The sequence below is a fragment of the Vipera berus genome (genome assembly GCF_964194415.1).
Source record: "Vipera berus genome assembly, chromosome: Z".
NCBI classification, from domain to species: domain Eukaryota; kingdom Metazoa; phylum Chordata; class Lepidosauria; order Squamata; family Viperidae; genus Vipera; species Vipera berus.
Window position 1 is genome coordinate 114905586 of NC_138205.1, and position 25636 is coordinate 114931221.

The following is a 25636-nucleotide window of genomic DNA, read 5'->3' on the forward strand; positions in this document are numbered from 1 at the left end:
GATTACAGCTATCTTCATAGACACATCCATATCGATACTTCAACAACAATACATTTATGGTATATCCCTGCTTTCCTTAGTTTGTTTTTTGGCACTTCCTTTTATAGTCAGGTAGGGTAAAATTATGAGGGGTCTTTGGTGCTCTCTGAGCTTGCTTGTTTTATTGCAGACATTTCATTACCCAACTAGGTAACATCATCAGTGCTAGTCCAAACATACCAAGTCCTCCTTCCTTTTGCTATTTTCCCCTCAAGAATAACATGGTGAGGTGAGTTGGACTGAGAAAGAGCAATTGGCTCAAAGTCACTCAGCTAGCTTTGGACAAAGTGGAAATAAAACCTCTGCTTTTTAGCCTACTGCCTTAACTACTATATCAAACTTAACCACCAAACCAAAATGGTTTTACCGCAACCGTAATTCTCAGACCACACACGTGCATGGGAACTTCTTCATTTCTGAACATAGAAATAGCATTTCCACTGTGACATACTATGGCATAAACCTGAATTAATATTACTTTGGGGGGCAATAACTGTAAATATTCTGACCTTTGAGTGTGCAAGTTGTCATTTATAATTTTGCCTTAATGTAACTAATGCCTTTCAGAAGGAAATTTAAGGCATCATACAAGGAAATCAATAAAAGGAACTGTTGAGTGTCACTAAGATATCAAGGAAAAAAAGCTGTACTGAAAATGCAAATTGTACTTTCTGCAAATTGCTGGTTTGGGAGACCCTTCTTTAGATCTTTATGCACTGTGGCCTTAAAATATCATTTAGACAGACCAATCAACATGAGAACCAATCAGCTGCTCAGAATTCAAAGATAGCACCAAACAAGCAATCATATGACCAGCTGATGACACTGGCACACAAAAGACATGAGCTAAGGAGAATAGGACAAGAAAATCCTGCTGATGATGTTACATAGTTTGGTAACAAAATGTTCAGAAATTATATTGAAACAAGCTTGGAGAAAAAACCACAGCCAAAATCTAAAACCCGAATTACAATAATTTTCTATTATTTCAAGATTATTGTTTAATTGGTACAGTGCTAACTACCCAACTTGTTAGGTACCAACATGTTTTGTCATGGAAGCAAATTCTTTCTATACAAATTAACATCTTGGAATAGAATGGAATGCTGTTTTTACTTTATTCATTATCTAGTTTGTTCAGAATAAGTTCCTAGATGCCAAATATTTCTCCAATCTGCATCCAACCAAAGATAAGGCTTATTCCAAAAGTGACTGTGGTCTTTACTCACAAGATTACTTCAAAAAGAATTTGACCATGGGACAGAGGCCTTTTGCCAGTCTTTGTCTCAGCAGAAACCCTCCCACATCCCATTCATGTGGCATTTTGTTTACAAAAAATGTTTGCATTCATCTGTCTTCACTGAAATAAATCAGGTGGTGTTTGAAGCCTGTGTCATTGCACTCTTTTTAGGAGCAAATGTTTTAAAATATTCTGATATTCTACATACCATCCATTCTCAATCCACAATGAATTAACAAAGATTACCATATTGGGAAAAATATTTGGAATATTATAAAAAGACATAAAACAAAATCAGCATATTAAAAGTAAAGAAAAAGATGCATTGATTAAGCAGGACTTTCAAATGAAGCTGAAATTAAATGAATTATTTAATTCTGAAATTTTGCATTCAGCAAATATTTAATTAAACAGTTAATCGTAAAAACAAGTTGGGAAACCACAACGTTTGCAAAATCAGCAATAAAATTAAGAATATACTTCTTTCTCTTTCTTTCTCTTTCTCTTATGTTACAAGGTTCAGATGTTTTCTTTACTACTGTTTTGATGTGCCATTTTTAAATTAAAAAGCTTATTAAATTAGAGATATGCATACAAACCAAATTTGTTGATTTACTTATTTAAAATTCAAAAGTTGCCAAATTGATTTTCACCCATGAAGGCTCAAATTATTAACAAAACCTTGTGAACATAATACAGGCAAATAATAGGTAATATTCATCATGACCACCGCTTTCCAGAGTAATAGAATTTTCTATTACGAGAACAGAATGCAAAAAAGAATTATCAGAACAGACCCAAAGTTAGTGACTTGATTCACTGACTTCCATGGTCCTATGAAAGCAATGTTCTAGAAACTAAGTTGACATTAAATGTTCTTTTAATTCCCCTCTTTCCTTGTAACAGTGACCTTCAAATTGAACAATCCTACTGTCAATATTTCATATTAAAAACAATTAGCATGACAAGATTAAGCAGCTTGCTCACCTCTTTTAAAAATTTCATAGCGAATGGAGAAGCCTGCTCCATGAGTTTCATAATCAGAGACAAACTTGATTAAGAGGTATGGTCCTGTAGATATCACAGGTGGGGGGGCAATTTTGCCACAAAACTTTCCCCACACTCGCCCATTTGCACTGTCTCCATCAATCACTTCAACATAATCGTACCTGGTAGATAAATTGAAGCAAAAAAAAAAACTTTTAACTTCCAGTGAAGGGAAAAAAAAGAAAACTAATTAATTTAGGAACCACAGCCATGCAGCACAGATAATGAAGAATAATGCTAGCCTGTTTGGAAGCTGTATTATCCTAAAAGATGAGCGCAAAATGAAAAAAAAATTAAAATGGACTACATCATGTCGGTAGACATCATCTGGCAAGATGAAACTATTAGGAAGAATAGGACCATTATGGTTACAGACAATATCAGCTAAAGTAACCAATTAACAAGAAAAAGGAAATCTCGTGAGCACAATTCTGTATTATTAAATTGGATTCCTTTGTCTATCATGGCATTGTTATCAATACATAATACACTAAATTCTTTTCAAAGGGTAGTGTTCTTGTCTGAATTCTAAAACATCATTTTGGCTTTAATTTTTGTACAATACTTGTATTCTGATATGCAATTCTGCAAGTGTATAGTCCACAGAATAATAAATGGAGTTTCACATATTATGCTACCTTTATTGCTTTGCAGCTTTCTTAATTGTTACACATTTGTGTATTTTTAAACATCATATTACTTAAAATGACTATGGTAATATAAAAATGGATTTTGCATAAGGATTGCTCCATAGAATGGCTTGACTCTGTCTCCTACACACAAGCAAGACACGTGTATAAAACAATAAAAAAGGAAATATGCAATAATGAAAATAAAACTCTGCTTCAGCTGCATGAGTATATTAAAAAACCCATTTTATCAATCTCAAATGATTGCAAAATAATAAAGGCACATAAAACAGTTTTAAAATATGAACTTGCTTCTTGCCAAATCAACCTGTAGACCGTTTAGATTAAAACTGTCTATTCTGGTTTAAGATTGAGATTAAAGGATTATTTTCACAATTATCTAAGAATTTCATAACAGCAGATTATAAGTGAGAATTTATTTTACTAAAGATTAGAGACCCCCAATTATTAACCAAATTTCACATAAACACAAAAATGAAAAGAAAATGCTTACTAAATTTCTGAAACATTAATTGGACACCAAATCTTGAACAATAATAACAGGTAGTAGCATTTATCCTGGCTATTCTTTAAAGGCTAAATCAGCCAGTCCTCATAAATCTTACCAGGAAGCCCCAGAAATGGATACTATACATTGAACAACTTAGAAAAGAAAACATAAATGTCCAGGACCACAGAGACAAAACAAAAGCAACCCACTTTTACACTGATGACAACAAACCCCACAGAGATGTCCATGAAGATATCAGGAGTTAAACCAGACTCCAGAAAAGTTAACCTAGTGTTTCTCAACCTTAGAAATTTTAAGATGTGTGAACTTGAACTCCCATAATTCCTTAGTTAGCAAGTTAGAGTTGCTAAGGTTGAGAAACACTGATCCAACCAGTTATATCTTAAAGAACTCTACTGTACTGTGGAATTTGAATTAATCTCTTTCCTTGGTATTGCAGGTTTAACATGATGCTCTAGGCTTTGCACTTTGGTATCTAATACAGATGGATGATGCAAAAGGAAGACAATAAGGGGGAAGAAAAGCTACTTTTCCCTCATATAATTTATCATTACTGCAACTGCTGTTCCCAGCAATTACTGATATAGCAAGTAAAAGAAAGAAAAGAAAGTAGTTGGGGAGCTCATGGCCAAACTTTAAAAGATAGATTCAAGATAAAGAAGGAACTTGACAGACTTGAACCCTGGGCCCTATTTGACAAAATGCAATTCAGCCATGAGAAAAATAAGGTATTACACTAAATGCACCTGTATAGAATAGGTAATACCTTCTACACACTAAAAAGCAGAGATATCACCCTGCCTACAAAAGTGCGTATAGTCAAGGCTATGGTCTTCCCAGTTGCAATGTATGGCTGTGAAAGCTGGACCATAAGAAAGGCTGACCGCCAAAGAATTGAGGCCTTTGAACTATGGTGCTGGAGAAGACTCAAGGCGTCCTAGACAAGATAAACCCTGACTGCTCTTTAGAAGGCCAGATCCTGAAGTTGAAACTCAAATACTTTGGCCACCTAATGAGAAGGAAGGACTCACTGGAGAAGAGCCTAATGCTGGGAAAGATTGAGGGCAATAGAAGAAGGGGATGACAGAGAATGAGGTGGCTGGATGGAGTCACTGAAGCAGTAGGCGTGAGCCTAAATGGACTCCAGAAGATGGTAGAGGACAGGAAGGCCTGGAGGAATGTCTATGGGGTCACAATGAGTCGGACACAACTTCGCTACTAACAACAACAACAATGCCTTCTAACAATTGTAACAGTGAGAAGGATTTATTTATTTATTGAATTTCTATACCGCCCTTCCCCCGAAGGACTCAGGGCGGTGTACAGGGCAATACAAACATTACATACAAAAGTTAAAATAAAATTAAATTAATTAAGCCCTAACAATAAATAATTAAAATACCCCAAACCCTTAAACCAGTCCGGCCTGTTCAAATAAATAGGTTTTAGGAGTCCAAGTGGACAAACATTTAAGTAAGAACCACAAAAGCCATTGCAGTCCTAGACTGCATCAAAAGAGGGATAATATTGATTATGTGAAGTGATAGTAATGCTATCAGTTGGAATACTGCATCCAGTTTTCGTCAGTGTGATATAGAAAAGATGTTGAGATGCTAAAAAGAGCACAGAGAAGAACAATAAAAATGATAAGGGGTCTGAATACCATGCAATGAACATTTGCAGGAACTATGTATGTCTAGTCTAACAAAGAAACGGACTAGAGATGAGATGTTAGCAGCTTCCCAGTAACTGAGGGATAGTCACACAGAAGAGAAGGCTGACCTATTCTCCAAAGCACCTGAGGGCAGGACAAGGAGTAGAATTTTCCTGAAAATAATAACAATTAATCAGTAAAACAGCTTGCTTCCAAAACTTATAGGTGCTCTATGTTTTCAAGACAGAGAATGAGGTGGCTGGCTGGCTGGAGTCACTGAAGCAGTAGGCGTGAGCTTAAATGGACTCCAGAAGATGGTAGAGGACAGGAAGGCCTGGAGGAACATTATCCATAGGGTCGCGATGGGTCGGACACGACTTCGCAGCTAACAACAACAACAAATGTTTTCAAGAAGAGATTGGACAACCATTTGTCCGAAACGGTATAAGGTCTTCTGTTCAAGCAGGTGGTTGGATTAGAAAGTCTCCAAGATTCCTTCCAATCTTGTTATTCTCTTTTATAATACAACAACAACAACAACAACAACAACAACAACAACAACAACATAGTTGGAAGGGAGCTTGGAGGTCATCTGGTCCGACCCCCTGCTCAGGCAGGAAACCACTGTCTGAAACCTATACCATTTCAGACAAATGGCTGTCCAATCTCTTCTTAAAGACTTCCAGTGTTGGAGCATTCACAGCTTCTGGAGGCAGGTTGTTCCACTGATTAATTGTTCTGTCAGGAAATTTCTCCTTAGTTCTAGGTTGCTTCTCTCTTTGGTTAGTTTCCATCCATTGCTTCTTGTCCTGCCTTCAGGTGCTTTGGAGGAGGCTTGACCTCCTCTTTTTTGTGGCATCCCAAAAGATATTGGAACACTGCTATCATGTCACCCCTCATTCTTCTCTTCATTAAACTAGACATTCTCAATTCCAGCAACCGTTCCTTATATGTTTTAGCCTCCAGTCTCCTAATCATCTGTGTTGCTCTTCTCTGTATTCTTTCTAGAGTCTCAACAACTTTTTATGTTCAATTATTATACAAAAAATATGAGTTTTAAAACCCTTTCTTTGTTTAAAGCATTTTTATAGCCTCCCATCTAATATTGAACTCTGGGCGACTTCCCAGCTATTAAAATTCAGATCTTATTAAAACTTAATTTGGAGATACTTTCCCAGCATTTCTCATTAAGTGTTTGATTGATTATGTGCTGTTGTGTTGGCACTAACATTTAGTAGCTACACAGTTTTTCTCCAGGATAATCTGTCCCTAATTTGGTCCTTGAGATCTTCCAATCATGCAACGCTTGCCACTATAAGTGAGTCCATCCACTTAATGCAGGTTGTCTTCTCCTTTTCTTTCTTTCTAGCTTCCCCAGTGTTACAGACTTCTCAAGGTTGTTTAGAAGATATCTAAAATATGATAATTTGAATCTGGTTATTTGTGTCTTCTTTGTGTCTGAGAATGGGTTTGATTTGTTCTATGATCTATTTCAGTTTTCCTCAATTTCAGATACTTTAAGTTATCAATCCCATAATTCTCCTGCCTGCATGTTGGCTGCGAAATTCTGTGAAATGAAGTGCACAAATCTTAAAAGTTGCTGAGATTGAGAAACACTCATTTTTTAAAAAAATTCTTGGCTATCTATGGTATGTTCAGAATCTTCTCCAACACTAGAGTTCAACACTGTCAATGTTCTTTCTATTATGCAACTTTGAAGTCCAAATGCCATTAAATTAGAATATCAATAGGCTAAGCTTACCATCAACACCAAATGTTTTTATTAGATAAATACGGAATATATGAATTATATTTCCTCACTGTCTTCTTCGTCTCTCTACTCTTCTTGTGCTTTTTTGTTCTCTTCTGTCACTTATTACTCTGTCTTGTGTTCTTGATTCATTTCCTTCCAGCCTCTTCTATTCTCCTTTGCAGTCCTTTTTAAAATGCTTTATTCCTGGTTTTCTGACTTCCAAAATTTTCTTCTTCCAAACATTTTTCCCTTTGACCTTCTTATCCCACTCTTTCACTCTTTATCTTGGATTAAAATCTCCATCTTCATTCCACCTAGTTGTCAGGCTCCCTCTAGAAATGAGACCTATTTGGCTAGGAAGTATTTCTTTGTTGTTATGGCAACCATATGAGATGGGAAAATCTCTCACCAGGTAGAACAGATGTTACAGAATTTATATCAAGTCATACTACAAATCTTTTTTTGGCTTTTACAGTTGCTTCTTTTAAAGAAGTGAATTAATCTCCTTCCGTTAGAGATGGTTGAATGTTTACATTCTCCACATTCAAGCTCTCCTATCCGGATAATTCAAGATTACTGGCATCACCAAGAAGTGGTCAAAGAATAAATGATGGTGAGTATGTTATTGTCACTGAAGCTTTAGCCCTTTATATGTGCTTTTTCCTATTTTGATACTATTCTTTTCCCCTTTCCAGTGTTGCTCCATTGCTTTTTAATTGGGAATCTTTATGTTACTAATAGAATCCTGATACCAACTCAATGCAGCTATGGATTTTGGCTTTTAATAGTCAGATCTATCAGGTCTGTGTTTCTGACTTCAGCATAACTTAAGCTTTTGTACTGATTAAATTGAGTTTATTGCATGCGTTTATCTCTAGTGGGTCATCATTGTTGCTATGAAATATTTCATCAGCATAATTAACCAGGCAATAACTCATTTGGGCAAATTTTCTTTACATTTTCATGCAAAAATAATTATATAAAGCTGCTTTCTAGATTGAAGACCTTTGGTTGTTCCCTGGTTTACATAAGGAAGACACAATGGCTGAAGGCATCTAAATAAATATGTATCATGGTTAGTACTCTGGATTATAATTCTTTGGATAATACTATGAGAAGGCTCATTTTTGCATTGCATAATCCATGCCCAACTTCTAACATAATCTAGGAGAAGACTCACCCCCAAAAATGTATTGCTGAAACCTGAATTTATCAAAATAAAATGAAAAACAACATCTAATTAGATCTGAGAATGACAGAGGAGAAGCAAATTACCTTTCTTCTCCTAAGCATGTATTCCAGTCTCTTGTTTATAGTCAATTAAGAGATTTGCCCTTAATTACATTATTCATTTTCATAGACTGAATGTGAACTGAACGTCCATAACTTTGCATATGATTAAACCCAAGCACCTATAGTCTTTAAAGCTGATTACATCAAGCCAAAATATTTAAGGTAAAGGTAAAGGTTCCCCCGCACATGTGTGCTAGTCGTTTCCAACTCTAGGGGCTGGTGCTCATCTCCGTTTCAAAGCCGAAGTGCCAGCTCTTGTCCGAGGACTTAATTAAAAATGAAGAGTCTGTATCCACTTGTAAAGGAAAAAAAATCATTGTTAGGAAACTGCATTTCAGCTATTGTTTTATGTTGTTGTTTCTTAATGAAAAACTAGAAGGATTTTTAAAAATTTCTCTAAGGAATAAGTAGATATTTTTTTAAAAAAATTCTCAGTAGTTGTTTTTAAGCTCATTAAATGAATTTTTATTTGCACAATCCTATTTTATCTTATTATACCTGAAATTAATACTATATTAATTTCTTCTGGCCATTTCAACTATTGTTACACATGAGAAAAAGCTCCCAATTACATTAATGGATAGGGAGCTTTTTTTAAAAAAAAAAAGACAAAATTTAAACTGTATCTGACAATTTTTAAGTTAACAATAAGAAAAAAAAAATACGATGCTCAATGCCACCCTTAACGGTTAAGTGCTAAACTGTCTGGGATCCATTAGTTATGTTTACAGGAGACCTCAGAGACCACTACGAAGATGATATCACTAGTTAAAATGGACAGTTAAAGGCTCTCTAAATTAAAAATGACATTACCTCACCAGTTAAAATTGTATGCCAGCTTTGGTGTATATCAAATGGAAAGTAAAGCTGACACTGATGGCACTGTAAGCATTAACATATGTGAAACATTGTGCTAACAGCATTTCCTCTTCCACACTGATGTTTTAGTTGCCATTGATCAGCTTTGTGTACAAGCTTTGTGGGGTTTTTTTTCAAAGACAAAGGAACAAAAAGAAGAAATGCTCACTTGAAGACAGTTTTGCAGATGTTTCATGTGATTAAACTGGTTTACAAAGAGATTACAAAAATGCCTTGATGCTACAGTTGCCCTTCTGTCTTGAAAAATACTGTGAATGGAGATTGTTTTGCTCATTCCATGGCTTAGATGATGGGAAACGGCTTGCTGCAAGTTTACTGATAAGAATAGCAGTATTTCTATTGATGCTGATAAACTTGAGGGTTTTATCTCTCCTTTTATTGCTCATATGTGCCAAATGATTACAGGAAGACTCTTTCCAAATAGTGAAATATCTATTGAAAAGTTAAGTAAAAGATGCTCCAGTTTCTAAAAGTAGCCAATCAGCTATTTGAAACACAGACTATTTGAGATTATAATGCCTAGCTCTAATCTGGTGGATTGGGAATAATTGAGAATGAATTCCAATTAAAAACTGTAAAATAGGTTCAACTCCTGAAGGATATATAAACAAATGCTCATCTCTCAAAGTGTTCATCCAGTTTTAATGTTTTGCTCCCCTTCTTCTACTTTGCTCAATCTTATCAAGCGTAATTTTTTTTTCTAGCTATAGCATCCATAAATAACTTAGTTGGTGCCAGAATGGTAATGAAATTAACTCAGCACACTCCTAGCTCACATTTTCAGAATTATTGCTATGAAGTAGTAGATTAGCAAATATTTAAAACAATCATTACCTGAAGAATACATATTATCGATAGATTTGGAATAGACTTATATACTGCTTCACAGGGCTTTACAGCTGTCTCAAAGTGGTTTACAGAGTCAGCATGTTGCCCTCAACAATCTGGGTCCTCATTTTACTGATCTTGGAAGGATGGAAGGTTGAGTCAATCTTGAACCAGCGAGGATTGAACTCTTGAAAATTGGTAGAATTAGTCTGCAATACTGCATTCTAACCACTGTGCCACCATGGCTCTAATGTATAACCCAATGTATACATTACATATAGAATGTCATAAACTTGCTTCCACTACTTCTAGTTAAAAAGAATCAATAGAAAATACCCTGTGACTGGATCGTTTAAGAGCTGCTATGCCACACTATACAATAATATACAATATTTAGGCCTGCAAGCATAAAATTATCTTGCATCTTTTCTATCAATTTTAATTCAATCAGACCAAATTTCTTTAGATATTTTAATGGATTTTTTTTTCTTGAATGGAGCATAGTGTACTTGTTAATTGCAAGGTGATGAAAGAATGTAAGAAACTCTTGTCATACAATTATTTTTCTACTGGTCTGTGGCATCTTTGGGTTCCCATGTTTCATCTAAATCTGAAGGGAATTTTTTCAGGAGTGGTGTTACTATCATTAATTGCATTGAGAAATTTTGGGAAAGTTTCTCTTATCTGTAGAGAAAACATAAACCTATTTTTTACAGGTACAAATTTGAGACAAATTTTCAAAAGACTTTTGTGCCCAGTTTAAAGCAGATTCTTATATTTCTATGGATTGATAAATCCAGTTGTTTGCCAATTGGTTTGAAATTTCATTAGTTGTAATAAATCACATTCTATGTTTTTTTTGTCTGAGGAATGCCCAAATCAAATTTAGCTTTCAACGATTTGAGGTGCGTCAAAAGAATACTGAAATTGAAAAATATCTATTAAATTGCCATATATGTACTCCAAAGAGAGATCATCAATTTAAAATGCATAGATTTCCTCCATGTTTTAGAATCAGTATTCAGTAAGAATTATGGAAAGGCACTTTTTAAAAATGCAGGTTCTAGCAGTTGGCCAGGAATATTGGTTTAGGAACAGGAATAGAACTTAGAGCAATCTTGATCAGTTTAGTATCAGATCTGTTGGATTATAATTCCCAGAATTCTCTAGCTAGCATGACTTCCAGAATTATGGGAGAATTATGGGAGTTGCAGTTCTAATTAATTGGAGGACTCTGGTCTGGTACAGACCATTTGAGGGAAACAGTTTAGCCTTTGGTACTTTACAGAGATTTCAGGAGTTGTGTTATCATTGTCTACAGCTTCGATACCAGCAGGGCTCCATCTTAATTGATTGGTACTATGGGAGATGTTGTCTATGAAAATATTAAACTGTTGGTTATTTGGAAGCCAAATGGAGAACTGTTGGAGAAAGATATATTTGATTAATCTGCTGTCACATTGCTGGGAGCAATAACACTAACATTCTTCATTTTATTTACAAGTTTTCTAAGTTTCTCAGATGAAATTGTCAAGGCTGGCATTTGACCTTCCAGTAACACTCAAAGAATAGCTAATGAAGGTTGCAGCAGAATCACTAAAAGAATAATTCTAGTAAATATTCAAGAAGAATATCAGCAACGTCAAACTATTGATTTACAACCAGAACCTCCCCATGTACCTTACTACCATATGCATTATTTAAGTACTTTTTAAAGAATGTGAAAAGAATGAAACAATAGTTTACCACACATGAATACATTATAGGAAACATATTATCTAAGATTAATGCCTGAAACTTTGAAATTTGAGAAGTTAAGGCTAGCTACATATTGCCCCTATTGTTCTGGTCTTGGATGCAAATACATTTTTAAATACCTAGGAAGCCTTTGTGAGAAGGCCACATATGAATTAGACTAACTAGGCTATGTGTTATTTGGAGAATAGCACACAGTGGCCTCAGAATAAGGCCTGGCATTACTAGCAACTGCCATGCAATGGCCAGGCTGGCATGGGGGATTGCAGGACAGTGAAAGTGGCTGGACTAGAGTGATTGAGTTGGGGTGGATGGGCCTTCCCGAGTATATGGCCTTTTGTGATCAGGTAGCTACTTTGCTGCTAGAGTTTCTTGTGAGTTTGGCACTTCCTGTGGGACAACTGCTTTATGCCCTACTCTGGAGGCTTCCTAGGCATTTGGTAGGAAGGCCTGGCAAAGCCAGTACTGCCTCATGGAAAGCCAAGTCAGGCATGTTTGCTCAGTACAACATTTGCAGAACCCATTCTGTAGGAATTTTTTTGACAACTGTGTAGGACAAATAGAATATTCTTCCACTCATCAACAAGTTTCTGTCAGCTGCGACTCAAATATCCACAACATACTAATTTCCATTGTTATTTTCCTTAATAATGTAAACCATTGAAAATCAAGGTGGTCTCCTGAATTCTAATATATTAGCAATGTTACTTGTATTCATTTGCTGTTAGAATCTTTACATGTGATAATGTTTTTTGAAAAATAAAAACTTCTAGAAATCAAATTTAGAGTTGAGGGAGTTTTATAATGCTTGACAATTTCACAACCACACAAGCAGAACAAAGATGATTCCCCAGCCTTCAAATTCATCTGTACAAATAGTCAAATTGTTTTTACAGATGTAAAAATCCCAAATAATACACTCCTGCCTGCAACAAATTCTGTACAGTTTCTAGTATAACAAAATCAAACATTTCATGACAGTTTATGGCAAATTAAGCTGTGCAAATATGTAGACAGGGAAAGGGGAATTTAAACAAAAGCCAATGGCTTAGGATTCTCATACTAAAACGATGGCATCCAACAATTACAAATTTTTGGAATCAAAACTTGATGTTTATTACGAGGAATGAACTTCTAGTCAATTAACATGACTTAAACTATTACATGTAAACTCCAAAATAAGATTACTGATTATCTCCATATTTCTTTTTTTTCTTTCTTTTTTTTTTAAAAAAACAACAACTTTGTGAAACCAAAGTTTAAGATTTAAAAACAAAACAGGAGAATATATGGTTCTAACTTGCAAGTAGTGGCATTATTGGAAAAGGCAGGAGAAGCAGCTTGCATCTCCCTCTGGACTTGGTACCAGTTCCACTCCATAAGTTTGTCATTAAAAAAATGTTGTTCCAGGCATGCATTAGAAACATTGGCATTCCTCAAAGGAGACTACATGTGTCACTTCAACAACATACCCAGACAGGATTGGCATACATCCTAAGAGGCTGAGCCTGCAAGTGTGGATCTCTCAGCCAGCAAAATCATTGCTCAGTTATTGCTACCAGTGGCATGGCAAATATTTTACAACATTATAGCTCTACAGGGTCTATGAGAGCATAGCTATACAAATATGTAGCCAAGCACTACTTAAAGCTTTGTGTGTTTTATGTGATAAGCAGCAATGGCATTTTAGAAAGAAAGAGAAACAAAATCTAACTACTTGTGGTTTTGCGCTTGGGTTCATGCCCAGATTATGGTAAATAAACATAACCAAGCAATCACATTTACACTCTTTGGATTCTCCTGAGAATTCAGATTTCCATGTTTTTAGAAGCTCTAGCACTGCAAAAGTATCTGAGTTTTAAAGCAGGCAGCATATGCCTTGTTATTATGTGGAAAGTAGCTAAAGGGCAACATAGGGAATCTCTCCCCTTATTTTCCAGTTCTTCAATCAGTGGGTGAACATGCTGCTACTAGACAGTCCTAATTTTATGGTTCAGCAATGCAATGTCTGGGAAAGATTCCCACTAGACTTATGAAAGAATACAGAATTCCTCTAAGCTCTCTTCTATGAACTCTTCTAATTTGGAAAGTTAAGGCTTTGTGTAAAGGACAGGCAGTAGTGCATTCTCTGTCTCCCTCTTTGCCAATCTTTCCAACCTGGTTTCCTCCAGATGTGTTGGACCCCAACCTGAACCTGATAATCCTTAAATAGAATAGCATCTGGAGCACACAAAAACTATTGAACACTACTCTACATTCACTGAAGTTTGAAGCACAATAAATTAAGTAGTATGGTATCTGTGAACACTAATGTATTTGTGGATTCTTTCATGACCACCTTGATGGGCAACCACTACTCCACTCCCTTCCCCTTGTCATCTCCGCCCCTGCTCCTCTCACTTTCTCCCTCCCTCCCTCCCTCCCTCCCTCCCTCCCTTCCTTCCTTCCTTCCTTCCTTCCTTCCTTCCTTCCTTCCTTCCTTCCTTCCTTCCTTCCTTCCTTCCTTCCTTCCTTCCTTCCTTCCTTCCTTCCATATCTGTAGTGGAATATGCAGTGGAACATTGTAGTTAGAAGTATTAACCCACCAAGCTTTAACATGATAATGAAAATCCATGATAGCAAATGTGTTTCATGAGTATTTTAATTTTGAACATTTTTGCTCTAGGCTGTACGACCACCATCTTCCCTTATAAATGTTATTGTATTTTTTCTTGGGAAAAAGTTCAATTTTTATGAAATAAGAAATTCTCACAAATGTGTAAGAATTTCAAATGATGTCAAACTAGACAGTTTAGAATGGATAAGAGCTTGCCAACTCAATTTGGTAAAGTTAAATCTTTCTGGGAAATTCACATGCCTTTAATTACTCCAAATCAAGTCCCCAAGCATGAAGGTGCCATCTGGAAAATATTAGAGTTATTTACAACTTGTTTATTTCTCCAGTTCACTGCAAAATCTTAGTTTGGCCCGTTTTCTGCTGTTCAAAACAGAACTGACATTGTAGTTATATTTTATTGGATATATACAGTATATCTTAAAAGATACATGGCATTACCTAATATCATGGACATCATGATTTCTTATACTACCACTTCCTTCTTTCACTGCATTTGTTTTGATACGAATTATTTTAAATTTTGTTAAAATAATGGAATTAATTGCTATTTAGTTTTTTATTTATCTAACCTAATCTTATACTCAGTGAAGGAACTTTTCAATGCTTCCCAACATCAGTTACTTCTGGATGCATGGACTTCAACTCCCAAAATTTTCATCCAAGGCCATATTAGCTGTGGAATTCTTGGATTTGAAGTCCTCATATCTGGAAATTGCCAAGATTGGGAAACAGTGCACTAAGCTATCCTTCAATCTCCTTTTGTTTTAAGTTGCCCTTCTTTTGTCTTGTTCTTGTTTTAACAGAGATGGCTCTCTCATGTATGATTGTCTCATTCCGTAGTTATTTAGAACATTTTTGGCTGAGGAAAATAACCACAGAACTCATAAGCTAACATAAATTAAGAAATCAGCAAAGAAAAATTGCCGATTATATTGCTATTACTTTTTCCCCCCTTTAAAAAGATTTCGGCCTCTTTGTATGTCCTCATATGCATTTTGAAATTATTTATTTAGCTTCATTGATCATCCCTTTGGCCACAATCCATGTTTGTGAAGGCAAGAAGAGCCAAACTGTCAGCATGCATTACAGCTATATAATGTAGTTTATAGAAATTTCCCTCCAGGGTAATCAGGTAACGATAATCTATAAATGGAGCAGAATGATTGATAGGTAGATAAAGAATTCCACCAGGTAACACTATAGGTCATTAAAGCCAATAGCTAAGCACACAAAAATTTGCACTGCTCCACAGCTTTTACTTGGATTCAAATCCTATAATGAACTCCCTGTGAGCCAACCCAGAGTATACAAAAGACTTGGCCACCTGCATACATCATTAGCATGAATTAATAGCTTCCTCTGTATACTTCTACAGTCAGTTTTTCTGGCATTCATACAGGGTGCAACATTTAGATAGTGTTCTTTGAAATGCAAATTTATTTCCACTATCAAAGCTTTTTTAAAAGGTCAGAAACTTTTAATCACAATAGCAGTAGTACATAAAGAAATATATTAGTCTTCATCTAGATTACTTTTATATAAAACATAATTGCCACATTGCTCCAAATTTCTTCAAAAGCATTGGTCCCTTTCTATGATTGCTAGAATGTTTTCAGGTACAATTCGAAGTTGTCATCTTTAACGTACTTCATGACTTAACAGAATAACAGAGTTGCAAGGGACCTTGGAGGTCTTCTAGTCCAACTGCTTGAGTGAGAGATCCTATACCATTTCAGACAAATGGTTGTCCAATCTCTTCTTTAAAACCTCCATTGTTAAAGTACCTACAAGTCCTAGAGACAAATCGTCCAACTGATTAATTTGGGGTTGGGTTAAGGACTTCTCCAGGTGTTTCTACTTTTCCAATCCAATCTAGCACAATGAAAATACTTCAGATCCCATCAGCCAAGGAATGTTGGCCACCAGGGAGCAGGAAGTATGCCTTCTCTGCCCTGATCCTACTAGTCTTTTGGAAGGCCCTGAAAACTTGGCCTGGGCTTGTGAAGGGTCTCATTGTCTGGTTATGTTGATACCAACAGATTATAATAATCATTGGCTGTTATTTGTATTTTTGCATTGTGTTTTAACTATTTTAATCATCATTCTTGACCCAGAGTCACTGGTTTAAGATGGGTGGCTATTCAAATTGAACAAAATAAATAAATAAATAAATAATAACTTGTATCAAAACTTACAATGCCACATCTCTGAAAGATGTATGCAAGGATTCATTTTTGCACACCTTTCTCCAATGCAGATGTCATGACCAGATGAAGAAAAAAAATGTATTTTTGTGGATTGAAGAACAGCATGAAAAAGTGTAGTAGCACTGTTGGAAGTCAGCACCCACCCACCCTCCTAGAGAAGGAAAGATTTTTTGGGGGGATATTAAAAATGACAGAATATTATATTTCCCCAAAGGAATAATGAAATGTCTTAGGCAAAGACAGACCCAAGTCTCCCTGCCCCAAGCAGAAACCAGGTCTGTAGAAATGCAGATCTAATAATCCTTTCAGAAAGACTGGAAGCTTAGAGCTGATGAGATTAGAAAGACAAAGATCCCTAGAACCAACAACCCCTAACCCCCCCCCCCCAAAATATATATATATATCCAACACAGGACATAGCCATCAGCCACAGCCCCAGGGAAGCAGGACATGACCTTTATGACATATTAGGATTAATCCACCACCATCAGAATACCAAAAGGACATGCTCAAAAGCTCAGGTCAAAGTTCATGCCACAGGAACAGGAAACAACTTCAAACACAAAAGCCCAAGAAGGTATAAAAACCTACCACTCACAGCTACACATGGTCAGCTTTCCCAGAGCCACATTTCTGTCTTGCTCTGCTCTTTAGTAAACTACAACCTTCTTTCTAAAGCAGTCTCCATTTTGTTTATTCCTGGCTTGGACTGGACCCTGATGAAGATTTTTCTTTCAACAGTACGCTATGATTGTAATTTCCAAGTTTACTATGTAAACTTGTGATCATTATATACTACTATTGTAATTTTCAGGTTTCCAGTGCTTGAAATAAAATGGGAAATTACATAGAGAGTGGAAAAAGATTTGGTACGTCTAATGTCACTTTTAGTTCTTAGTGTAATTTTCAGCAAAAATAATTCCCTACTTTTGTCAGAATTTAAATATGAGTATAGATAAATTCCAAGGATTCTTTTCTGTCTTGAAATATACCTGTTGCACATAAAAATGCATATAAGCATTTACACATAGAGAGATCAAGTACAGACTGCACTTACTTTCCTCTAAGTAAATCTCACTGAAAGTAGAACCTTCATCTGAGTGGATTAAAAAAGATTGCACCGCCAACCACTTAATCTCATTATCTAAATTCTCCTAATAAAGTCCTAATACATATTGCAGCAGACCAATGCTTTACTTTAAACTTGCTGACACATTAAAGCAGAATTAAATGTAACATGGCATTCATCCTAATTTCTCTATAAAAAATAATCCTGCTCAGTAAAATTTACTGCTGCTTTTACTGTGTGTGCTGTTTAAACTAAAATGTAAATATTATAACTATACTGATATTACGATAAAACATGCCATAGTAATCTAAAGCCACTGAGCCCAACTTCAGCCTATTTATTTCATAAATCATTCAAGTATCGCAAGTTTAATGAGTTATGTGATTTATATGAGCTTTAAGAAATAAGTATGTGTTTGGAATGGCAGAATGGCAGAAACAAAGGCCAATAAAACTTCCCAGTAGCCTAAATGCAGGAGTAGCTTGTGAGTTAAATAGTCAGTAATATGACACTAAATGGAGTTAAAACTGCAGCATGGATGGATTGGAATGATACAGCACTGTGAATAGCATACACATATGCTATATCTATGATCTCTACAAATAGATACTTCACAAAGACATTTAGTATACTCTATGTATGTATCACCCTAGATTATGTATGTATGTATGTGTGTATGTATGTATGTATGTATGTATATATGTATGTATGTATCACCCTAGATTATTTCAAAAGGGGATGATACATTTATTTGCAATGTTCCCAGTTTACACAAGATACTAGCACAAATAGTCAAGATTCTTCTATACAAGAAAGGGGCCCAAGATGAGTTAAGACTATCACTCAATAAGCCTTTTTTCAGTCATCTACAAGATTTTTTTTACTAAGATAATAGCAAAAAAAATTGAGAACATAAAATGATGCACAGCCAAAGGAGCAGGCAGGGTTCAGAAGTGGCTACAGCACAATGGATCACATCCAGGTTGTTCAGCAAGTCATTGAAAGGCAAAACAAGTACACCATGCCTCTGTGCATGGCTTTCATTGACTACAAAAAGGCGTTTGACTCAGTATTCTAGCAAGCAATAATTAAGGCCTTGTTCAACATTGCTTACCTAAACTTACTACAATCAATATATGAAATAACAATGGCGACAATTTGCCTTAATGACCTTAAAGTGGAAATCAACATAGAACAAGGTGTATAACAAGGCGATACAATATCACCTATCCTTTTCTCAGCCTGCCTTGAAGAAGTATTTCACAAACTAGACTGGGCAAAACATGGAATAAAAATCAATGGCACCTATTTAAACCACTTAAGTTTTGCAGATGATGTTGTTCTCTTCCCATGAGACTCAGAAATGCTACAAAGACACATACAAGAGCTGCACAAAGCAGAACCATTTGGCTTAAAAATAAACCTGTAAAAGAGCCAGGTTATGTTTAATAAATTCACCAAAGAAAGGAAAAAAATATATCTGGAAAAAGAAGTAGATGTGGTAGACCACTACATATACCTTGGCCCACGTTTCTCAATGGTAGGTGATATAATAAAGGAAATTGAATGGTCTGTTAAATGTGGTTGGCAAGCATTCAGCAAGCTAAGCATTGTTTTCAAGAACAACCTCCCCCTGTGCCTGAAGAGAAAAGTTTTTGATCAGTGTGTGCTACCTGCTCTAACATAAGCCAGTGAAACATGGACATTAACCTCACAACTGATGCAAAAGCTATGAGTGGCACAAAGAGCCATAGAAAGATACATGCTCAGCATCACAAGACAGAACAAGAAAGACCTGCACATGCATTAGACAACCAACAAAAATAAAAATATCATCAAGAAAGTAAAATAATTGAAATGAAAAAGGGCTGGTCACATTGATGGCAGGTGAATTGTCTTTACAAAGACAAGAGCGAGACCATAGGCAGAGGTTCATAAATTTATTCGGTTCAGCTCCAGGCAGCTGACTGTCAAACAATCCTGGCTTATATAGAGAACTGTCAAACATCATAACCAATCAGGTAACAGTATTTTTCCCGCCGCTCGGAGAACAGCCAATCGACGAGCGGCATTCTGACAGCTCGGCGGCTGTCGGGGAATTCCTCTCAGCTGAGCGCTTAGCTCAGTTCGGAGGACCAGATTGTGGACTGCGGATTTGACAGTTCTGGGAACTGTCAAATCCGGCGCGTGCGTGTTTGGTCCTGGCAGCCCTTTTGACAGCTGTCATCGGGAATGGCGGCCGGCGGGGCGGCGCGCATGCGCAGATGCTTCTGGCAGCCATTTGACAGCTGTCAACTGTCAAAGGTCTGCCGGGCCGGTGTTTTACTTGCAATTTGGAATCCCTCGGTTTCCAGATATGATTCACCCCCTTTCCCCCCCCCTGAACTGGTACGTTATTTGTAACAACAGTTGAACATTTAAAATAAGTATTGTTAACAGGGTTTTTGGCTGTCGGCGGGTTTCCCTTCCATTCAAAGTCCGCGAGGTATGCGGGGGGTCTTCTGGCTCGGCTGGACCGACGGAGGCAGGGGGTGCTTTCTTTGGGTTGCGTAGCCGGTGGAGTTGTTTCTGAAGGGAATTCAGCAGGCGGTTGTGGGTCCTGGGGAGGGGAAGGTTCGTTGGGTCCGGGGGTGTCGGATGGCGCAGGCTCGCCCAGAATCGGTTGCAGAGGGGGGTTGGGGGGTGACCTGGGTCGGAGCTGATCTGCGTGTCTGCGTTGCATAAGTCCCGTCCCAGTGTCCACTGTATATGACAACGGTCCTGTTTGGTCCAGGATAACCCCCTGAACCCACTTATCCCTTCCCCCATAATCTCGAGACCAAACATTTTGACCCCTGGAGAATGTTTTTGGCTGGGTGTTGGGTGACAATTCGGCTGCAGGTCTGTCGGGGTGGAGTCTGTCGAGCCTTGTCACCAGGCGGCGACCCCATCGGAGTTCGGCCGGACTTTTGCCAGTGGAGGAGCAGGGCGTAGCGTGGTGGGCTAAAAGAAATTGTGCCAAGCGACGGTGCCAGTTCCCCGTGATGATTCTTTTGAGGGCGTCTTTGGTGGTCCTCACCATAACCTCTGCAAGGCCATTGGACGATGGGTGGAAGGGAGCCGATGTTGAATGCCTAATACAATTGCTCCTCGTGAAGATCTGAAAGTCATGAGAAGTAAATTGAGGGCCATTGTCTGATATTATAACGTCGGGGAGACCGTGTGTTGCGAAGATTCTCCTGAGGGCTTGGATGGTTGCGGCGGATGTTGCGCTGTAAATCGGGAGAACCTCCAGCCACTTGGAATAACTGTCCACGACTATGAGGAAGACCTGCCCTTGGAAAGGTCCAGCATAATCAATGTGGATGTGAGACCAGGGTTTTTTTGTGAGTTCCCATTTGTGAATCGGAGCTCTGGGTTGGAGTGGGCGGGATTCCTGGCACAAATAGCAGCCAGCGATGTGTTTTTCTATGTCTTGGTCTATTCCCGGCCACCAAACGTAGCTGCGGGCCAAGGCTTTTGTTTTTACGATGCCAGGGTGGCCCTCGTGTAATGTGTGCAGTACCTTGGGTCTGTGTTTGGGTGGCACGATTACCCTGCACCCCCAGAGTAAACATCCCAAGTGAGAAGTTAATTCATTTTGCCTTGAGAAGTATGGCTGGAATTCTGTGCCTGGACAGGAGGATTGCCAGCCAGTATGTACCCACGCTAACACTCTGCTAAGCGTTTTGTCTTGGGATGTTGCGGCAGCGATATCGTTCGCTGTCAGTGGGCATTCCAGGAGTTCTTGAATGGCTAAGATGTTGCTCGCTGGGGCAGGGTCTGGTTCCGAGTGGGGTAAAGGCAATCTGCTGAGGCCGTCAGCGTGACACATTTGGTGTCCCGGCTTGTATACTAGTTGGTAGGAATATGCTGCGAGGAATGTTGTCCAGCGCAACATCCTGGGTGACAAGATTTGGGGGGTTTGGCGGTCCCAGGTGAACAATCCTAACAGTGGCTTGTGATCTGTGTAAATCACAAAGGGGCGGCCGTAAAGGTAGTCGTGAAATTTTTTTATTTCCGCCACTATTGCCAGGGCTTCCTTATCTATCTGGGCATAATTTCTTTCCATTTTGGAAAGAGTTCTGGAATAATAGGCCACCGGGGCTTGAGTGCCATCGCTGTCTAAGTGGCTTAAAACTGCTCCAATCCCGTATGGGGATGCGTCGCAGGCTATGCAGAGAGGTTTGTCTTCTTTGTAGTGGGAAATGGTGGCGTTGCTGGAAAGCATTTGTTTGAGTGATTTGAAACTGTTTTCATGGGCTGGTGTCCACTGCCAGGCTGCCCCTTTATCGAGTAACCTGTGGAGAGGCTCTGCGATGGTTGCCTTCCCAGGCAGGAAGGCATGGTAAAAGTTTAAAAGCCCAAGGAAAGCCTGGGGCTCAGTTTTATTTTTAGGGGTTGGGGCGGCTTTGATAGCAAGGATTTTTGAGTTGGTGGGGTGGATTCCTTGCGAGTCAATTTTGTAGCCTAAGAAATCTGTGGATGGGACGCCTATGGAACATTTTTCTCGTTTGAGTTTTAGCCCCGCTTTCCTAAATCTCGATAGTACCTCTTGTAGCCTGTCTGCTAAGTTGTTTTCCGATTCCCCTGCGATGAGTATATCATCGAAATAGGGGCAGACACCTGGGATTCCCTTTAAGGTTTTTTCCATGACCTCCTGGAAGATACCAGGAGCCACTGAGATGCCGAATTGTAGGCGGTTTACCTTGAAAGCGCCGCGGTGTGTGACAATGGTTTGGGCTTCAGCTGTTTCTTGGGTGACAGGTAGCTGAAGGAAGGCATGCGCCAGGTCGAGTTTGGCGAATATTGAGCCGGACCCTATTTCTGATAGCACGTCTCTGACTGCAGGTACTGGGTATGCATGGGGATTTAATGCGCGGTTTAGAGTTGCTTTATAATCCGCGCATATTCTCACATCTCCATTTGGTTTAACTGGTGTCACGATGGGAGTTTCCCAGGTTCCCCCATCTGTTGGTTCTAGGACCCCTAGGCTGACTAAGCGGTCTAATTCGGCCTCGATTCTTTGTTTCAGCGTGAAGGGGACCCTTCTTGCCTTAATGCGGATGGGACCTACCTCAGGTTTTAGTTTGAGGTCTATAGGGGTGCCAGTATATTTGCCAAGCGTTCCGTCGAAAACATCCGCGAACGCTTGGCAGACCTGTTCTAGTGTTTGGGATTGTATGCGGTTGGTGCCTTCCAGGTGGATGCCCAGAGCCTTGAACCAGTCTAACCCGATGAGGGTGGTCCTGGGTGCCTCTGTAATTTGGACCGTTAAGTGCCCAAGGAATTTTTTGTATTCTACTTTTACTTGTGCTTGTCCCTTTAATTGGATAGCGGCCCCCTGGAAGTCTGCAAGGAGTATTTTAGAGGGCTGTAGGGAGATACGGCGTCTACTTTTAAAGCCGATTTTTTTGAGAGTGTCCCAAGACATTATTGAAACAGAGGACCCGGAGTCGACCTCCATTTCGCAGGGTACCCCTTGAATCTTAACCCAGATCTTAATTTTGGGTTGTAAATGGTGGATGGTCGAGTTTTTTTGTTTGGCCCTAATTGATAATACTGAGGACTGGGGAATTTTATTGGCAGGGGAATGGATTTTTGTCCTACCTGCCGGAATTTCCTCAAGTTCGTGGAGGGTTTCCCGGTTCAGGCTGCGGCACGCGGAGCGAATGTGCCCGGTCTTCCCACATCCGTGGCATTTGGCATTTCTAAAACGGCATGTGGCTCTGGCATGAGCCCCGCCGCAGCTGGCGCACTTGGGTTTGGGGCCGGTGGAGATGGGTCTTTGGCCTGGACCGGCTGGTTTGAATGGCTTGCGGTTTCTTCCATAGTCGGCGCTCATTTTGTTGAAGCGGGACATGATGTCATCGACGCCGTTGTAGGCCTCTGGTTGCTCGATGTCCAGCTCCCAGGTGTGGTGGACTGACCCGGCCGGGCTGCTTCTGAACACTGGGGAGCCCTCGCGGTGGCTGTCTTCGTAGGCCATGATTTCTAGTATGAGTTGAGCGAGGTCCATCGTGGCCTTGGCTACCAATTTCCGCTGGAGCCGCTCATTGGAGAGACCGGCGATAACCTGGTCTCTGATGCGGTCTTCCAGGTCTGGAAATTGGCACCTGCGGGCGGCATGACGTACCCCCGCGACGAAGGCTGTGGACGTTTCGCCGGGTTGCTGGCGGCGGCGGGCGAAGTGGAGGCGCCAATACAGCTCAGACTGACGGGGCATGAAATGCTTGCTAAGGCGGTCGGTCAGCACAGCGTAGGGGACGGTCGCGACGGGGTCTGGGCTGCAGAGCCCTACAGCGATGTCGTAAACGGCGGGCCCGCTGAGACAGAGAAGGGCTGCGGCTTTGTGGCGGTCCTCCGTTATCTTGTTGACAACGAGGTAGCCTTCAATTTGCCCCCAGTGCGACTCCCATCCCTCGGGGTGGCGGACGTCGAATTCTCTGACGTGACCTAAATTTGCCATGGTCTGGGTCCACAGTACTGTTCAAGCTGCCGAAGGGTTCCTTTGCCCTCAAAGTGGCTTCAGCAGTGACTTGTCAGCGAGAGGGATCGGAACTCCTTCGCGGTGTGACTTAGCTCAGCAGGCAGCTCTATAGTACCGGGATCCCACCTTCGTCGCCAGGTGAATTGTCTTTACAAAGACAAGAGCGAGACCATAGGCAGAGGTTCATAAATTTATTCGGTTCAGCTCCAGGCAGCTGACTGTCAAACAATCCTGGCTTATATAGAGAACTGTCAAACATCATAACCAATCAGGTAACAGTATTTTTCCCGCCGCTCGGAGAACAGCCAATCGACGAGCGGCATTCTGACAGCTCGGCGGCTGTCGGGGAATTCCTCTCAGCTGAGCGCTTAGCTCAGTTCGGAGGACCAGATTGTGGACTGCGGATTTGACAGTTCTGGGAACTGTCAAATCCGGCGCGTGCGTGTTTGGTCCTGGCAGCCCTTTTGACAGCTGTCATCGGGAATGGCGGCCGGCGGGGCGGCGCACATGCGCAGATGCTTCTGGCAGCCATTTGACAGCTGTCAACTGTCAAAGGTCTGCCGGGCCAGTGTTTTACTTGCAATTTGGAATCCCTCGGTTTCCAGATATGATTCAGCAGGTGGACCAAGGCAGTCAGAATAGCTTGACAAAAAGCATCCACAAGAGATCTAAAATAAGATGGACTGATGACACAGCAAGTATTAAGGGCTCAATTGGCAAAAGAAAGCTTAGGACTTCATTAGTTGGATAGACAATGGCTAAAATGATAATGTTGATGATAAATAGAAAATTACCCTCCCTCCCTCCCTCCCTCCCTCCCTCTCTCTCTCTCTCTCTCTCTCTCTCTCTCTCTCTCTCTCTCTCTCTCTCTCTCTCTCCCTCTCTCCCTCCCCTGCCCTTTCTCTCTGTGTGTGGTGATTGCCTGGGCACTGCAGTTTTCTTGGTAAGATTTCAGAAGTGCTTTGCCATTGCCTCCTTCCTAGTGCTACGAATCTGTGTAACTGGCTCAAGGTCACCCACCTGGCTTCATGCCAACATTCCAGAAGATAGGCTTAAGATACAGGAGGATCTGGACAGACTTGAACACTGGGCGCTATCTAACAAAATGAAATTCAATTGTGAAAAAGTAAGGTTCTACATTTAGGCAAGAAAACCCAAATGTACAATTATAATATAGGGGGTACCTTGCTCAATAGTAGTAACTGTGAGACGGATCTCGGAGTCCTAGTGGACAACCACTTAAATATTATTATTATTATTATTTATTATTATTTATTAAATTTTTATGAGCCAGCAGTGTGCTGCAGCTGCCAAAAAAGTCAACACAGTGCTAGGCTACATTAACAAAGGGATAGAATCAAGATCATGTGAAGTGTTAATACCACTTTACAATGCCTTGGTAAGGCCACACTTGGAATACTGCATCCAGATGTAAAAAAGATGTTGAGACTCAGAGAAGAGCAACAAAGATGATTAGGGGACTGGAGGCTAAAACATATAAGGAACAGTTGCTGGAATTGTGTATGTCTAGTTTAATGAAAAGAAGGATGAGGGGTGACATGATAGCAGTGTTCCAATATCTCAGG

The 25636-nt window shown here is 39.4% G+C and overlaps 1 protein-coding gene across 4 annotated transcripts in view; it reads right to left on the minus strand.

The window, feature by feature from the left end:
• Positions 1 to 25636, minus strand: part of NRP1 (neuropilin 1) — a gene marked incomplete at its 3' end in the record, with an annotated part of 156887 nt that overhangs the window by 93236 nt on the left and 38015 nt on the right. For all 4 annotated transcript variants that reach the window (XM_081345730.1, XM_081345731.1, XM_081345729.1 and 1 more), the window contains exon 3: positions 2267 to 2448. In XM_081345730.1, the coding sequence (XP_081201856.1) occupies positions 2267 to 2448 (182 nt within the window). The remainder of the gene's footprint in view (positions 1 to 2266; positions 2449 to 25636) is intronic.